Source organism: Opisthocomus hoazin, chromosome 3, assembly GCF_030867145.1.
Source record: "Opisthocomus hoazin isolate bOpiHoa1 chromosome 3, bOpiHoa1.hap1, whole genome shotgun sequence".
NCBI classification, from domain to species: Eukaryota; Metazoa; Chordata; class Aves; order Opisthocomiformes; family Opisthocomidae; genus Opisthocomus; species Opisthocomus hoazin.
The window spans coordinates 67,703,159-67,719,333 of record NC_134416.1 but is presented as its reverse complement, the minus strand read 5'-3'; the positions used below and the strand labels follow the sequence as shown (position 1 = coordinate 67,719,333).

Below are 16,175 nucleotides of genomic sequence, written 5' to 3'. Positions count from 1 at the left end.
GGGGAGGAAGGCGGGCGGTGATAGGCCTGCGGCTGGGGCTACGTTCGGCGTGCGCGCGGGGCCGTCGACTGTTGCGGAGCCCGCGGGTGTCGGCAGGGTCGCGGGACATGGTGGGCTCCGGCGAGGGCGGCGAGTCGTGGCGGGGCCGGTACTACCGGCTGGAGGAGGTGCAGAAGCACAACAACAGCCAGAGCGCCTGGATCATCCTGCACCACCGCATCTACGACGTCACCAAGTTCCTGGACGAGGTAGGTGCCCGGGCCGGGCGCCGCGGGTGCCGCCTGTACCGCCATGCCGCTCTAGGGAGGCGGCGGCGTGGCGGCCCCGGGGCCTGGCTGAGGGGGAGCGGGGGGGGGGGCTCTCCCGGCGCGGCGGGCTCCGCTCCGGGCGGCGGTGACCCGTTGCTGGGAGCCGCGTTCCCCCTTCACCTGCCTCGGAGCCTCCCGCCGTGGTGGGAGACGGAGCCCCCCGAGGCCTCTCCGTGCTGCTGCCGCGTCCCGGCGCGCACGGCGGGGCTGCAGGAGCTCAGGCGCTGGCAGAGAGCGCTGTGGTCGGGCCCGACCACTCCCCTCCCTCCCCCAACTAACGATTGATGTTCCCGATGGCTGGGTGGTGGTGAGCTATTGGTGTAATTATTGGCAGCCGTGGTTAAGAAGCGTTTCAGTTACCGCACTGAAACGCTCGTTTGTGGAGGTACAGAAATGCGACTCCTCCGCGATTTCTTTTCCAGTATTAAATGTAGCTAGGAGTTACCAGCGGTACTTTTGAGTCTTCTCCCTTTATCTGCAAAGGTCTGGCGTCCCGCTGAGACGTTATTACCGATTTGCATTCGTTTCTTTAATAAATGACTACTCAGGTCGGTAGTGATGTGACAGAATTCAAGCCTCTGTAGTTCTGCAGCCCTATCTTGATTTTTTTGTGGTTGTAAATCGAAATACTTGAAATGTAAAGTATAAATTCAGCATTCTGCAAATAAGAGGTGGGCAAGCAACTTTTCAAAGGAAGCGTTGACACAAGTAGGCTTTGCTTCTGAAGCTGCATGCCAACAGAAATTGTTTGGCTTTCCAGCAAGGCAGATTGTGAAACCGATCTAATGACTCTTGATTATTTTTCATCTAGCTCTGTCCCTGGTCTGGTTCGGCCTTTAGTTACGGAAATATTTGTTTGGTTATGGAGGCAAGACAAGGCCGATTTAATTATAGAAGCCCCGGAGGAGAATGCAGTTTTTCATGCAGCTTGAGAAATTGAAGTAGCTGTCCTTGGCAACTTGATCAGTTTTGGTTGATACATAGTTGTATAAGTGCTTCCAGACTGGGGGCGGGTGGGAAACCCCACATCAGAACCCATCCGCCCCCACGAAAAAAACCCCAAACACAAGAAAAAACAGACTTGACAAAAAAAAAACCCAACATAAAAACATGATGATTGTCAGCTTTTGGATTTAAGTAGCTGCACAAACAAGCTGGCAGCCTCTTCCTTCAGTACGTGTGATGAAATGGGTAAGTATTAAGAGGCACTACCTTATGCAGATTTCTCCAGAAAGTCTTCATTTCAGCCTTAATGACAACATTGCTAATTCGGCAGCATATCAACCGAATTCGGTTTGTCCGTAAGCAGTTAAATAGCTGTTTCTTGGACAGTTGTGGGATGTCAGATGCACTCTGGTACACATGGGTCAAATCTTAGCCTCACACTAAACAGCTTTCAATGTAATATGGCTGGTTTTGGAGCTGAAATTTCTGGCTCATATTCTGAGATAATAAATAAGATTGGATAACTATTTTCAACAAAGTATGTAAATGAAACTACACTCCTAAGGAAAGCCCTTGGATATTGTCATGTTCAATGTGTTGGTGATTTTTGGGATGGAACCCTTGCATTAAAGTATTTCGTAGGACACTTTTTTACTTACCTTTTGTTGAACGCTTTTGATACCTAGTTAATTTGTTAAGTGATGTGTTAATTCTTTTGACGCTGTGAGACACCCTGAGGCATTTAAATGTGACAGATGAGGAGAAATTAGAGCTAGCCTCTTGCTGGTGCATTCTGAAGTACGGTAAACACTTCTTAGTGAAGTGGGGATTACGTTAGCTGTTTCAATAGCATTACTGGTCAGACTCATTTTTACTACTTACAGTTCCTTGCAGTAGTAGGAAAGCTTAAAATATTTCAAGAATTAAATGTAGACTACGAAAATAAGTCCAGTGGTACTAAAGAGGGTGCACTGCTAAAGCATCATCTCCTGCTCTTTCCAAGTAGTAAATAAGTAAAAGTATCAGTTTACTAGGCACAGAAGCTGACTTCACCAGCCCCATTTCTTAACTCAACAAGCAATCTTTCCAGCCACTGCGTTAACCTATGGAAATACTTTCTTTTTGGTTATGAAGTTGAAAACTTTACAGTGCTTCAGTGTTAAAGACACCTTGAATGCTGTTGTGCTTAGTAAGTGAAAGTATGCTGCTGCTTTTCACTCCATTGCAGTACTTAAAGGGTATGTTTCCTCTGTCCAGCTGTTGTCTCTTCATAAAGCTTGTAGATGTTTAGTGAAACTTGTTTTGGTTTTTGGGAACCATCAGCCTCTGTAAACACTTGATTGAAGTTAGATGCTAAGCGGGCTGGGGGTGGTGATGTATATCTGTTGGGAGTGGTGAAGCTGGAAAGGAGTGGAGGCATTGCACAGTGTGACTGTATTAGCTTGGTTTCCTAAGGACAAGGCTTTAAAAAGATCATTTGAAATACAGATGAAGTACTGGAGGAGGAAAGGATTGTGTACTTTGACACTTTCCCGTGGGGGTTACTGAAGATGAAGACTCCAGCAACTGGGTTTTTTACTTTTTTTTTTTTTTTTTTTTTAATGGCAGATCTTAGGAAAACTTTGTTGCTTGAATTTATGTATCTGAATTTTCTTTGATTATCCAAGTATATCCTCTAGGATAGGAAATCTAGAGACTTCAGCTTTTGGATTGTAGTATCTGAAAGCTCTTGGCATGACAGACTATTCTTGAGACTAGAAACTTGTTTAGTATCTTTTTCATTCAAAGGCTGTCAGACCTGTATTACAGAAAATTTGGGAAACCTTTTTCATAGTTTCAGGTCCTCCATTATTTAAGGGAAAATAGCTAGTAGAAATGTATGTGCACTCACTGCAGGATCCTATGGTAATAACCATATTACAAATAATTACGTATGTGAATAATACTAAATGTCAATTAATGGGTTAAGTATGTTGGTAAAGCTTGACAGTATTTCCCAGAGTTTAATAAAGCAATCCCAATAGTCAGGCTTTGACATCAATCTAATGAGCTAAACAAGAGTAGCTGGGGGCTATAAAAATAACAATAAAATGATCAGTGTCTTGATCTGCTTCCTGTTGTGGTGAGTCTTCCCTGTGGCTTTTGTGGGAACTTGGTTGAATGCCTTAAGCTAGGCAGAGAAGCTAACAAGGATAAGAACATCTCTATCTGAGACTAGTTCCTTATTCTGGAAGCTAACTATGATATGTATTTAATATTCATCCAATACAGACTTTGTTTAGGCTACATCAGTTGTTGGTGGTCTCGTAATTTAGTGAAAATATTAGTGGCCAATAAAAATGGGTTTTTCATAAGGTGCTTTCGCAGCACTGTTTCTAAACAAAATGGACAGCTCGCGCAAAAAGAGTTTTGTAATGCTGATCAAATGAAGTGCAGAAAAACAATTGGTTTACTGTGTCAGAATGAAAGATGTTCTCTTCACTATGTGGTTATAAGTTAACATTCATCCAGTATGATGACACTGTGGAGGAGTAGCATTATGCCTTCCATGTTTAAAGTAATGAATAGCTTGCATCAGAAGCTGCCAGTACTAGCACGTTTTAAAGTCTGTTAGTGTACCATGTGAATTTTCATTGCAGAACCTTGTAGTCTAAGGATTAAAACCGGTGTTGTCACTTCCTTAAGCTCTGATGAAGCTTGCAGGAAGATTTGAAAATTGCAGCAAGATTTGAAAACGCTTTGAAAAAAATAGCACTTCTTTGCACTCTTTAATGCAAGATGCGGCAAGCTGTAATTGTTTTCTAAGTAGGGAAAGGGGCACCCAGCTATTGCGTGTTTCTTTTGCAGTTCATCTAAAACCCTAATGATGGTTTTCAAACATACATGACTCTCGGAAAGAGATCTTCTCTCCTAGGCTCCTAAAATTTTAGATGAGTACAGAATTTCTGCCCTGTAACTTAAATAGGTGATGGAAATAATGTGGAGGACTCTTTGGACTACATGAATGTGCCCTTAAAAAGAACAAGCGTTCGTCTGTCTGTCTTGCAGAATAACGCTGAGGTTCTCTGTGTGTTTCTGGCTCTGTTGCTGCTCCTTTCTGCTTCTCATTCCCTGTAGTGCAGAAAGCAAAACGTGAATTCATAAAGACTGCTACTGGTGGAGATGTTTCCTGATCTCCCCCAAAGTTAAATTGGACCCTGGATTTGATTGTCCCAGTATGGGAAGGGGGAGGGGGCAGGGATTGTGAGTTAGAGTAGTTATACATTAATAGGGTCTTGAACTATGGTACTGAGAAAGTTGCATGACTGCAGTGAGGGGGAGGAGAGGTGACAGGCATTCAGGATGAAGTAATTGCAGACTTCTGACCCAGATCAGAGCAGTGAGTTTAACTGCTTATCTTCTTTATCTAGACCTTACTAACGTGCTGCTGTTAGGAACTGGTCTGTGCCAAGTACTAGTGCTGGCTTTGCACAGACTTCTGTTACACGTGTAACTTAAATATCTGTGTTACTGTAATGGGAATGTCCTAGGAATGAGCTAGACTAGCTTAACTTACCAGCAAGAGCCTTTTCATTTTTCTTGAACTGCAATTTGACCTGCAAAACCACTTTAGTTATTTGTACCCAGCTTAGGAGTCATTATCTGTATAGTCTCCTGGGCTTTCCCGTTCCAGGGTCTCTCCAGAGGCTCTTTGTTAAAGTAGAAATTCTGGTAGCAAGCTTTGTTTACCAGGCAGAAGTGTCAAAAAGGCCCAAAAACGTATAAAGAAACTTTGAGAAACTCATTGAACCATATACAAAAAGCTCAGCTTTTGCTAGAAAAGTCACTTCTTGCCCTTTGAGTTGCTCCCTTGCATTAGGGGAGGCGAAGTCTTTTCATTAATTGCTTGTGTTACATGCTAGTTGTTTGCAGAGGGTTTGCAAGTTTGCCTCTTCAAGCGGAGGTGCCATCTAAAAGAAAAGTGTTTAATTTCAGAGTACTTTTGTGTATGTCTGGTAGGTTACTAGTAACAACATCTGCTAATTGGCTTAAGTTGGGAACTCTGTGTGAGATTGTCTCTACCTTAGTCTTGCTGATGTGAGGAAAAAATACCACCAGTATATGATCATTCTGTAGTCAGCAACTTGCAGGTAGTTTGTTAAAGTACTGTGAAACAGTTTTAATGTAGATGCTGTTATACTGGTAGGTATCCACTTGTTTGGCTGGTGGATTTTTGGGGGGAACTAGTGTAAACCATGTGATCTTGACAACTTGCTGGAGTAACTAGTGGTTTATTTACTTGTACGAGTGGGGTTTGGCATTGAGTGCACGAGTACGATACTACATGCTACTCGTGCTACCAGTGCTTTGTGGGTAGCTTGACTTTGGTGCCTTTTGCTACTTGTTGATGTCTTCTTTGGTAAGCATGTTTTCCAAGGAGTTTTGCCTTCTTTTCTTCATATGTTCTTCATACATTTTTCTGTTTTGGGGCGCACAATTCTTTAGTAAGGTATTAAAAAACCAAAACCAACCAAACAAAAAACAAAACCAAAAACCCCAACAAAACCCTAAACCCCATGTTGCTGAAGGAGTTACTTGAAGAATTAGTTGTAGCAATATGTGGGAAAGCCTGTTCGACCCAAGTTCAACTTCTTAAATGTACTATACATTTCGAGGCACTGAACTCGAGTGATCTCTCAACTCTTGTCCAGTGCTTTCCCTGAATACTTATCAGGACGGATTCAAGGGCAGGATTTTGGTGAGCATGCGATATTTGTACGTCTGCTTGCATAATCTTTACTCTGCATGCACTCTTTTAGCCATTTTTGGCTCAGCTGCCGTGCCTAATCTTTCTGTCGATTGCTTAATCTTGCTTTTGCTTAGTCATTGTAGGGATCCCTTACCCTTCTAGCTGTGGTATCTTGGCTCTTTAGAAAAAGAGTTGGATTGTTTTGTGGGGTTTTTTTTTTGTTTGTTTTTGTTTTTTTTTTTAAAAAAAACAAACTTTCTTAATCTATTAAAATAATGCAAGTTTTGGAGTTCTGGTACTGCTGGCAACTGGTAGTAGTAGTGTCTTCCTGATGCACAAGTCTTCGTGTATGAACAAGTTTTATTTTTGTTGGAAGAGAATTAATAGGAGGTTGACATGGTGGATTTGAAGTAAATGCTAACCTGAATTGTCTAGAATAGCAGCAATGTTTATACCATTTCTTTCATTTACTGTCTAAGCATAGCCTTTCTGTTCAGCTATACTCCAGGCAAGATGACCCTAAATAGTAGAACTTTAGCCTATTTTCATAATTTTAGATCCTGTAGTCAGAAGTATTAAAAATGGAGTTGAGGTTCTGTAGCCTTATTTCTTGTCACTGGTAAAGTGTTAGAACTTGGCTGCCTTAATTGGAGGCAGTAGTAATAAAGTGTTTTCAACTTGCTTATCTAATCATTCCTGGTGTTTATGTAGTAGTTCCCTACTGAAAAGTTGAGTGGTGAATTTTTATGGCATGTTACTTATCTGTTACATAAATGAGTAACTTGAAGCTGCGTAAATTCGCTGAACTAGAAGATGTGATACATCTTGCAGTACATACAGAGGTATATGATGGATGGAAATGTGGAACTGCATGCAATCCTGAAAGTGCATCCTGGGGAAGAATCAAAGTCAGTGGAGAACAGGGATTTAGGTTAAGGGAATGGTGACGGCTTGAGCTGTCGGCGGACACAGGGAGACAACTTCTCTGCCATCTCAAGGGTTTTATCAGCAATGTGGTTTTCAGATTCCATAGTCTGCTAAAACCAAATTGCTACTTTAGTGTCTTGTATAAGCTTTCAGTTGTGTTTAAGCAGTTCAAAAGTCGCTGGATTACTAAATAATCGTACAGTAATGTATGTTGGAAAGGACCCTTGAAGATTACCCGGTCCAACTGCCAGCTCAGACTAGGATTAACTTGAAGGTGAGGTTCCTTAGCACCTTGGCTAGGCAACCTCAAGGGATGGAGATTCTGTGGGCTCCCTTGCCAACTTCCTTCAGTGCTTGACTGCTGCTCTTGTCAATAGCTTTTTTTGTTATATCTACCTGGAATGTTCTTGCTGCAACTTACACCTTTTGGCTTTTATCTTTTTGTGGTATAAAGGGTTGTTTGAATAAAAATACACATTTCCTGCAGAAGTGAGAACACAGCATGTAACTTTAGATAATAGTTGGGCTATTAAGAGACTGACTGTTTGCCCTAATGTTTTAAATGTTAGTTATTAGGGGTAATGCCTCTTACTGCTCTGTCACTGATAGAGACTTCGCTTCCTTGGTTTTGGCTTCAGAGAATACATAAAGCTTTTTAGTTATTCTGAGAAGCTTATGTTTGCTCTGAGAAGTCTAGCAGCTGATTTTGCAAGGACAATTTATTTTATTTTATTTTTAGAAATGTAGAAATGAAGAATTTCCATTTTTAGAATGTGGAGTGGTTTTCGGTAGCAAATTCAAACTTATTCAAAATTGCAGCACCCAGGTGGTGAAGAGGTCCTAAGGGAGCAAGCTGGGGGAGATGCTACTGAGAACTTCGAAGATGTTGGCCATTCCACAGATGCAAGGACACTGTCAGAAACATTTATTGTTGGGGAACTTCATCCGGTGAGTATGTGAGAATACCAATATTTGCTGTTTACTGTAGTGGTTTTGCATCTAGTTATTTCTCTGGTAATTTACTTCAAAATAAAGGAGAGCTGCTGGTTCCGTTGGATGCCATCCCTGCAGCTGTTGGTGGATGGACCTGAACTGGACATAGGTTCCCCTAATGTGAAGGGATTTGATTAGTGTAGCATAAGGATGGTCGCATCTGAATGTTAGCTGCTTTGAAATATTTTACAGCTTAGTTCTTGAATAAACTGAATATGGAATCATGCCATTTCTGGTGTATCCTGTGAGCTTTATAGTGGGACTCTATAACCCCTGAAGATGCTAGGTCAGAATGTCTAGACCTTTGCTTATGTCAATACGTAGAGTGGTTACTGACAGCCTCTTTCACCATGGTAAGTAGATATGCCAGACTTCCATCTGGATCTGAAAGTACAGTTCAGGCTTTTCACATGTATGTTTAGAAAATGGCTGCTCTAAGCTTCTTGTAGTTTGATGCTCTGTCTTTCCCCTCTCTGGGTCCCCCCATTTTGTGCTGTATCTGTGTCCCCTACTTGTAGCTGTCAGCATTGTTTGTGATCAGTTCCACTGGATCATCTGTCACTTCCTTTTTTCTATACTGGCCTTGCCATTTCCTGGACTTCTAACAAGCACCTTTCTGTGGCCGCAACCTTTGTAGGATTTACTTCTAGCTACAGAGCTGCTGCTGCCTTGGCTTCCCTCAGATAGGCCTTATTTAAGCTCTCCTGCATCTGAGTGCTTGAAAACCACTTGTTAGAGACTTGGGCTGCTAGTGTGCCCATCTGCTCTGCTGCCCATCTCCACCTCTTCTCTTTTTCTCTTCTGTCTGTTTTGTGTGTGTTTTTGTCTTGCATTTGGGGTAAATATCACTGTCTTGAGTAGCATATTTCAAAGTAAGATTCCTTATCTTGTATTTGTCTTGGGTCCTCTCTTGATAAATACTAATATTGTAGCTTCTCCTGACACGAAATAATTCAGCTCTGATGCACGTTTGTAAGCTTGCAGGGCTGTCATCTATTTCAGATGGCAGTTAATGCCAGTAAACTTGTTCTTAACCTGTCTGCTAGTCCAGTTCTTCTGTGTTTGACAAGTGCCTGTTTTCATGTGACATGAAACAAACAGCTTGATAGTTTCATGTACAAGTACAGCACTGTCAAAATTATATACGTTGGGCTTTTTTGTGTTGAATGTGACTATTTCAATTATGACTTCCTGACTTTATGAAAGATCCACAGAATTTGGAACCTTTGTACTGGACGTTGGAACAAAACTAGTTAGATGACTTTGCGTGACAGTATGAGTAGACTAGGTAGAAGGAAACTAATACGATTGTAATCAGTGTATAAGCTAAGGATATATGTACTGTTTAGAGACAAAGGAAATGCAAAATCATGGGGACAAGAAATAATGAAATATGTTGGAGACTGGAGTTTCACTTCTTTATTGTACACTGAGAAGTATTATTTAAGGAAGTGATCTTGTTTATGGTAGCTCAAAATCATACAGTGGCATCTACTCTTTTGCAAGTCTGTTTCCTAGGTAAAAATAGGTACACATTATCAGAATAGAATTGCAAACTTAATTTAGTGATAAATGTTATTTGAATGCTTTGAGTTACTCTCTAAATATGGGGTGTTTTTTTTTTGCTTGTTTTCTTGCAGGATGATAGAGGGAAGCTTCAGAAACCAACAGTAAGTGTGTTTCTTGAAATGCCATTGGGCATTGGGGATAGTGTGTCTCTCTAAATGGTATACCTCCAGAGGCAAAAATAATTCAGCTCGATTTAAAGTGTAGTGTTTCAGGTCATAAATCTGTTAAACCTGTTGATCTGGCTTCAACTTACTTTTCCTGTTAGCTGTTCTTTTCTTTAATTGGTAACCAGGAGGTTACTAAGTGTGATGGCGTTACACTACAGCAAAAAGGTGAGTCTAGAATCAGTCAGTGGCTTTCTAGTATTCAGTTTAAGAAAAAAATCAGTTTGTAGACAGAATGGATTAAACTAAGAAGTGTTTGTGGGGAAAAATGTTATGCTTAATACATGGATACCACTAGCAGTTGGAGAATGTAGGGGCATTTGATTGCTGTATTACAGATGAGTTAATTTGCAATTGTGAACCCTTTTCAAGGGTGAAAACACTGTTTGCTTCTTGACTGTTTTAGCAGATTTTGCCAAGTGTCCTGTCAATGCAGTATTTCACTTATTTTCTATTTTTTTCTATCTTTAATAGAGTAAAGTTGTGTTGGCACTCAACTATCAAACTTACAAAATTTAGATGTCCCTTAAAGGAGCAAGTGTATTGGGGATTAATTTGTACAGTTGCTGCTGCTGTGTGTATAGAGGATGTTCACTCAGGGCTGGCTCAACAGTACAGCAGTGCACTGAGGAAGCAGTTAAAGATCATTTTTAAATGAAGTGTAGTAGGAATAGGATCTTAGTCTTGCTGTTTGAGAGGTTACTTTTAGGAAACGACTTTTGGAAGATCTTCCAATAATATGAGTAAGTTAAAGGAGAGAAAGTTAAAAAAACTATATACACTGAAAGGTTTGCTATAGCAGTTATTAATTTTATTCTTAATTAAGAACTGGAACTAGTATACTAATGAAAACAAGAAATGGAGTGGTGACTGGAATTCAGAGTTTCTTCCCACCAAGAACAACAACTGCATTCCGATTTCTTTTGAAATTCAGGGCAATTTACACTTAAACTGTAGGAGCAGCAACAATAAACGCAACTGAGAAGCAGACTGCCCGGTGCAAGCTGCAGTATACTATCTCTTGATTAAGCTCACAGGAACTTACTCAACTGAAGTACTTAAAATATTAGCTTAGCCAAAGTGTTGCAAACTGGGCGTTAAGATGTATCCAAACGACTTTTTACTATCCTCCTGTTTGGCTTAGTCCCTTGTTTTAGAGCAGGTCATAGTTATCTACGCTACATGTGTGTTTTCCATCATTACAGAAGGAAGCTGGAGCGCTTTCCTCCAGCAGGACGCATGGGCGTAGCTGATAAGGCAGTTCCGCTGCGCGCGGGGCCCCGGGTGCGCAGTGTGACAGGTTATGCCCCGTGCCCTGGCCCTCCAGGACCCGTCAGAAGGTCCTGTGCTTTCAAAGGGCCTGCTCATCCTTGCACCGTATTTAAAGTACCCTTGGTGTACGTGCCCAGTGTCATACTGTTTAAAAACAATATGAGCTGGGCTGTATTCTTACTGTCTTGGTGTGGGGAGAACCGTCCTCCAGCACTGGATGCGGCAAGTGTGTCGTAGCAGGCGTTAGCCTTGATAATGTGGGCACAAGCTGCTCCGCACTGTTTGGCATTGGGATTAGTTTTTCACAGAAGCGTTGACAAAACCAATATAGATGTAATCATCTGAGTCTTATTCTTTTATGCATGGTATTTGTCATGTGTAAGCCTCTGATGATTAGGGGGTTTGAAAAAGTAGCCTGTCTGAACCTATGTGAGGACGTTGGGAATCTTTTGCTATTTAAATGAATTGCAAATATTCTGATATTGAAGCAATTAATTTTTCAGTGATGGATCTTGTACCACTAAATTTAAGTACAGTTTTAATGCTTGGATCTTCTAAATGCACTTAAGGCCATGTGCAATTACTAGTATTCAAATTAATAAGTCTTCATATAAATTGTGCATGTGTACCCAACTGGGGTTTGATCTTGTAGTGCTGCTTTTTCTATGGAAACTCAACAAGAAGTCCAAATCAGTATCAGAAACAACTATAACAATTTGACTGATTCTTATACCATCTGAAACTAAAAAACTGAGTTTAATAAGCCTTGTGGATGTAAATTGGTAACTTTCTTCATGTAGGTTCCATGTAAAAAATATCTGTGTATTAATTCAGAGTCTTTTCAATTAGATTTGAGGTAAGTAAGGGTTCTTTGCCTTTTAGGCAACTAAAACTTTTCAAAGTTTCTCAAACCTGAGGTTGAAGTTAGCTTCATGGAAACTTGCAGGAAAATTCCTTGTGATGATACTTTTTTTTTTTTTAGTAACTTCTGATGCAGTGTTGACTACAGAAACTGCTGCTAGCTAGCTTCTAACACAACAGTCTGTTGTAGTAGATATGCTTTCCAAATGCAATGCACTAAGTTGTTTTTAAATTAGTCCCACTTAATGAGTTTTTAGAAATTGAGGGGATGGTTAAGATTCAGAGGGATGTCTGCCTGACATAAATATCTTTTTATGCTTTGCTTTCCAGGAAACTCTTATTACCACTACTCAGTCTAATTCCAGGTATAGTATGACACCTGTTGTCAAACTTAAAATTCCTCATGACTATGTTTCTGAAGCCTAAAAAGCTGCATAGCTTCTATCTGCTGGAAGCTTAGATGTCAGAGGGTGGTGTGTGAAAATTTCTGTTCTACGTGAAGTCCAAGTTGGCATCTGTCTACCACTTTACAAGCATGTTAGCTTACTGTCTAGATTTTTTTCTCTCTTTGGTATGTGTCAGTCTCTACTGAATGTTTTACGTTGCACAACAATAGCCTTCCTTTTTGGAGGCTGTCCAGTCAATAGAAGACACTTGGTGCCATTGCTGACTTTTTTTACTGACATGGATGCCTCACTTTTAAAATTTGCTACAACTGTTGCATCTAAGGGAAATGAGAGGATTGTGTCTATAAGAAGGAAAATCTGTCAGAATTGGGAGGGGGGGAAAAAGCCACCTTGGGACAGTACTGAATAAAACTTCTTAGTTACGTGCTGCTGACAGTTGCCTGTTGCTGAAACCTCAGAGGATGATTCCATGCTCCTCTGAGTGGGGAGCCTGGGTGGTTGAAAGTGTTGTGTGATGCTGCTGCTGAAATGGCTTTTGAATTAATGGTGTGCGGGGCAGCATGCCGTGACTTTAACTGTGTCTGGAGTCCTACTCTTTTCTATTAAGCAAACTTCTTGTAAGCTCTAGTACAAAGCCCCAACAGTATGAGCTTTTTTACTTGGCTAGAGTATTACTGGCCAGCCCAGGTTGCCCTAAGTGTTGCCCTAATGTTGAAGCATTTGTTGGGGCGGGGAGGAAGAACTTCTTTAAGCAATTATTTTTTTGTTGTTTTTTTGAACTTGTTGATCGTCACTTCCTAAACTGCTGTTTCAAAAACTTCCTTCTAGTTCGTGGTCCAACTGGGTGATCCCAGCAATAGCGGCAATTATCGTGGCCCTGATGTATCGTTCCTACATGTCAGAGTAAGCGCCTTACTGAGAACTAATTCAAGAAGAGACTGATCTGGAAGAGAATATAAGCAATCCTAACCCAATATCTTTCCAGACAAGAAAGAAAAATTAAACTTTTTCAGAAAACTGAACAATTCTTTTCTGCTGTGCACTTTTCTTAATGTTGCCTTCTTATTTGCTGTTCTGAAGCGATAAAAAGGCACCATTTCTCTTTTTGTATAACAATTTTATTCTCTAATGAATTATTTGATAACTGTATTGGTTTATGTGTTAGAACATTGTTTTGTATGTAACACTGATTCTGATTATTTCTCTTAAATCTGTAATGGGATCCGTAGGACTCTTTACATATAAATTTTACAGCTTTAAATGACTACCAAAACTGTGGACATGTATTTGTCCATGTACACAACTTCACGTAACTTAAAAAATCATGTTGTCTTCTTAAATGTAGTGTGTTTGAATGAAATGCTAATTAAAAGTATTGGAAAAAGCTGAGTGGAATAGTGGGTATAGGTGCCTGTAAGCAGTTGGGCCTTACCAATCAGGCTGTGATGAGCTGACTTTTTTCCTTTCCTCTTGACATCTGCTGTTACAGTGGTTGTAGATACCGTTACTAGCAAACTGTTCTGTTTGGCTCCCATTGAAAATACAAAACCCAATGTTTGGCCCAATTATGTCTGTCTCAGTTTTGTGAAAAGAGCACATTTTTCTGTGGTTTTTTTGAGGAAAAAAACTTATGTAAATTCCACTACAGGTAGTATAAGTGCTACTAAATAATACTGTTCCTGCCAAGCACTCAGGTGACTCTAGAATTTGTTCTGGAACTTTTAGACTTTTCTAAAATCTTCAGTTTTGTCATGTACATTGTAAGGGGAAAAACTGATACATGGAATCTGTTTCTGACTGTTCAGTGATGTGCTCCTTGGTGCTTTACTATGAAGAGATGGCTATTTTCACTGCTAAATACAAGGTAACTGAAAGTTTGCATTTTGTGGTGACCATTTTTAGTCATATGTAAATGATCATGAATAAAACTTTAATTGCTTACTCTTGCTGGCTCAAATACATTCATTTCAAACTTTTTTTAAGGCCTTGGAAGGGATGCTCTTGCGTAGGGGGACGCTTCTCGGAAGTACCTGTTTGACGGTGCATCCTGAAAGTCAAGATGTGTCTCTTATGTAGGGGACCCACATGTGAAAAGTGGGAAGTGTACTGTAGAACAGTTAGCCTAGACCAATATTTTCATCAGCATGACCTCAACACCAACTAGTGCCTTAGCAGTGGCTTGGCCTTGCAAGCTCTCCCTCCCTGACATTCATCAGGACTTGAAACGCGATTCCAAGGGCTGTCTCCCAGCAGCACCAGGGAAGATGCATGCAGTTTAGGCCCTGTGTCCAGTCAAATCAAATTGAAAGATAGTACTCTGTAAACATGAGGGCTTTTTAAAAAAAAAAAAAAAAATGGGGGAGAGGAAATGATGTGACTTCAGGAGATTGTCATGTACGTATGTAGGAATAGAATCATTAAGATTGGAAAAGACCTCTAAGATCATCAAGTCCAACGGTCAAACCAACACCACCATGCCTGCTAAACCATATCCTGAAGTGCCCCATCTGCATGTTTTTTCAACACCTCCAGGGCTGGTGACTCAACCACCTCCATGGGCAGCCTGTTCTAATGTCTGACCACTCTTTTAGTAAAGAAATTTTTCCTAATATCCAATCTAAATCTCCCCTGATGCAACTTGAGGCCATTTCCTCTTGTCCTATCGCTAGTTACCTGGGAGAAGAGACCAACACCTGCCTCACTACAACCTCCTTTCAGGTAGTTGTAGAGAGCAATAAGGTCTCCCCTTAGCCTCCTCCAGACTAAACAGCCCCAGTTCCCTCAGCTGCTCCTCATAAGACTTGTTCTCCAGACCCCTCACCAGCCTCGTTGCTCTTCCCTGGGCATGCTCCAGCACCTCAATGTCCTCAATGTAGGGGCCCAAAACTGAACACGGTACTCGAGTGCAGCCTCATCAGTGCCGAGTACAGGGGCACGATCACCTCCCTGCTCCTGCTGGCCACACTATTCCTGACACAAGCCAGGATGCCTTTGGCCTTCTTGGCCACCTGGACACACTGCTGGCTCATGTTCAGCTGGCTGTCGACCAACACCCCCAGGTCCTTTTCTGCCAGGCACTCTTCTCCAAGCCTGTAGTGTTGCATGGGGTTGTTGTGACCCAAGTGCAGGACCTGGCATTTGGCCTTGTTGAACCTCATACAGCTGGTCTTAGCCCATTGATCCAGTCTGTCCAGATGCCTCCAGCAGATTGACACTCCCACCCAACTTGGTGTCATCTGCAAACGTCCTGAGGGAGCACTCAATCCCCTCATCCAGATCATTGATAAAGATGTTGAACAAGACCGGACCCAAAACTGAGCCCTGGGGAACACCACTTGTGACCAGCCGCCAACTGGATTTAACTCCATTCACCACCACTCTCTGGACTCAGCCAGTCAGCCAGTTCTTTATCCAGTGAAGAGTACACCCATCCGAACCATGCACAGCTAGTGTCTGCAGGAGGATGCTGTGGGGAACAGTGTCAAAGGCCTTACTAAAGTCCAGGTAGACAACATCCACAGCCTTTCCCTCATCCACTAGGCGGGTCACCTGGTCATAGAAGGAGATCAGGGTGGTCAAGCAGGACCTGCCTTTCATGAACCATGCTGGTTGGGCCTGATCCTCTGGTTGTCCTTCACATGCCCAGTGAGTGCACTCAAGATCAACTGGTCCATAATCTTGTCCGGCACCGAGGTCAGGCTGACAGGCCTGTAGTTCCCGGAATCCTCCTTCTGGCCTTTCTTGTAGATGCGTATTACATTGACGATCATCCAGTCACCTGGGACCTCCCCTGGTAGCCAGGACTGCTGATAGATGATGGAGAGTGGCTTGGCCAGCTCCTCCACCAGTTCCCTCAGTACTCTTGGATGGATCTCATCTGGCCCCGTAGGCTTGTAAGTGTTCAGGTGGCACAGCAGGTTGCTAACTGCTTCCTCCTGGATTATGGGAGGTTTGTTCCACTCTCCATCCCTGTATTCCAGCTCTCGGGGCTGAATACCCT

The 16,175-nt window shown here is 41.9% G+C and overlaps 1 protein-coding gene across 2 annotated transcripts; it reads left to right on the top strand.

Annotated features, from left to right (window-relative positions):
• The first annotated feature begins 31 nt into the window (after positions 1–31).
• Positions 32–14,116, top strand: CYB5A (cytochrome b5 type A). Of its 2 annotated transcripts, XM_075416567.1 has the most exons (6): positions 32–248; positions 7,729–7,857; positions 9,543–9,572; positions 9,737–9,803; positions 12,099–12,133; positions 13,004–14,116. In XM_075416567.1, the coding sequence occupies exons 1-5, from the start codon at positions 108–110 to the stop codon at positions 12,125–12,127; spliced, it is 396 nt and encodes a 131-aa protein (XP_075272682.1). In that variant the 5' UTR covers positions 32–107; the 3' UTR covers positions 12,128–12,133; positions 13,004–14,116. The 2 variants fall into 2 exon arrangements, with proteins under 2 accessions (XP_075272682.1, XP_075272681.1); XM_075416566.1 differs by lacking the exon at positions 9,737–9,803 and having other exon boundaries at positions 34–248.
• Positions 14,117–16,175: the final 2,059 nt, after the last annotated feature.

Excerpts from the sequence above, each read along its gene's own strand:
- CYB5A (XM_075416566.1), top strand. The coding sequence starts at position 108 with ATGGTGGGCTCCGGCGAGGGCGGCGAGTCGTGGCGGGGCCGGTACTAC. Across the intron at positions 249-7,728 it reads TCACCAAGTTCCTGGACGAG|CACCCAGGTGGTGAAGAGGT; the intron begins GTAGGTGCCCGG and ends TCAAAATTGCAG. Across the intron at positions 7,858-9,542 it reads TTGTTGGGGAACTTCATCCG|GATGATAGAGGGAAGCTTCA; the intron begins GTGAGTATGTGA and ends GTTTTCTTGCAG.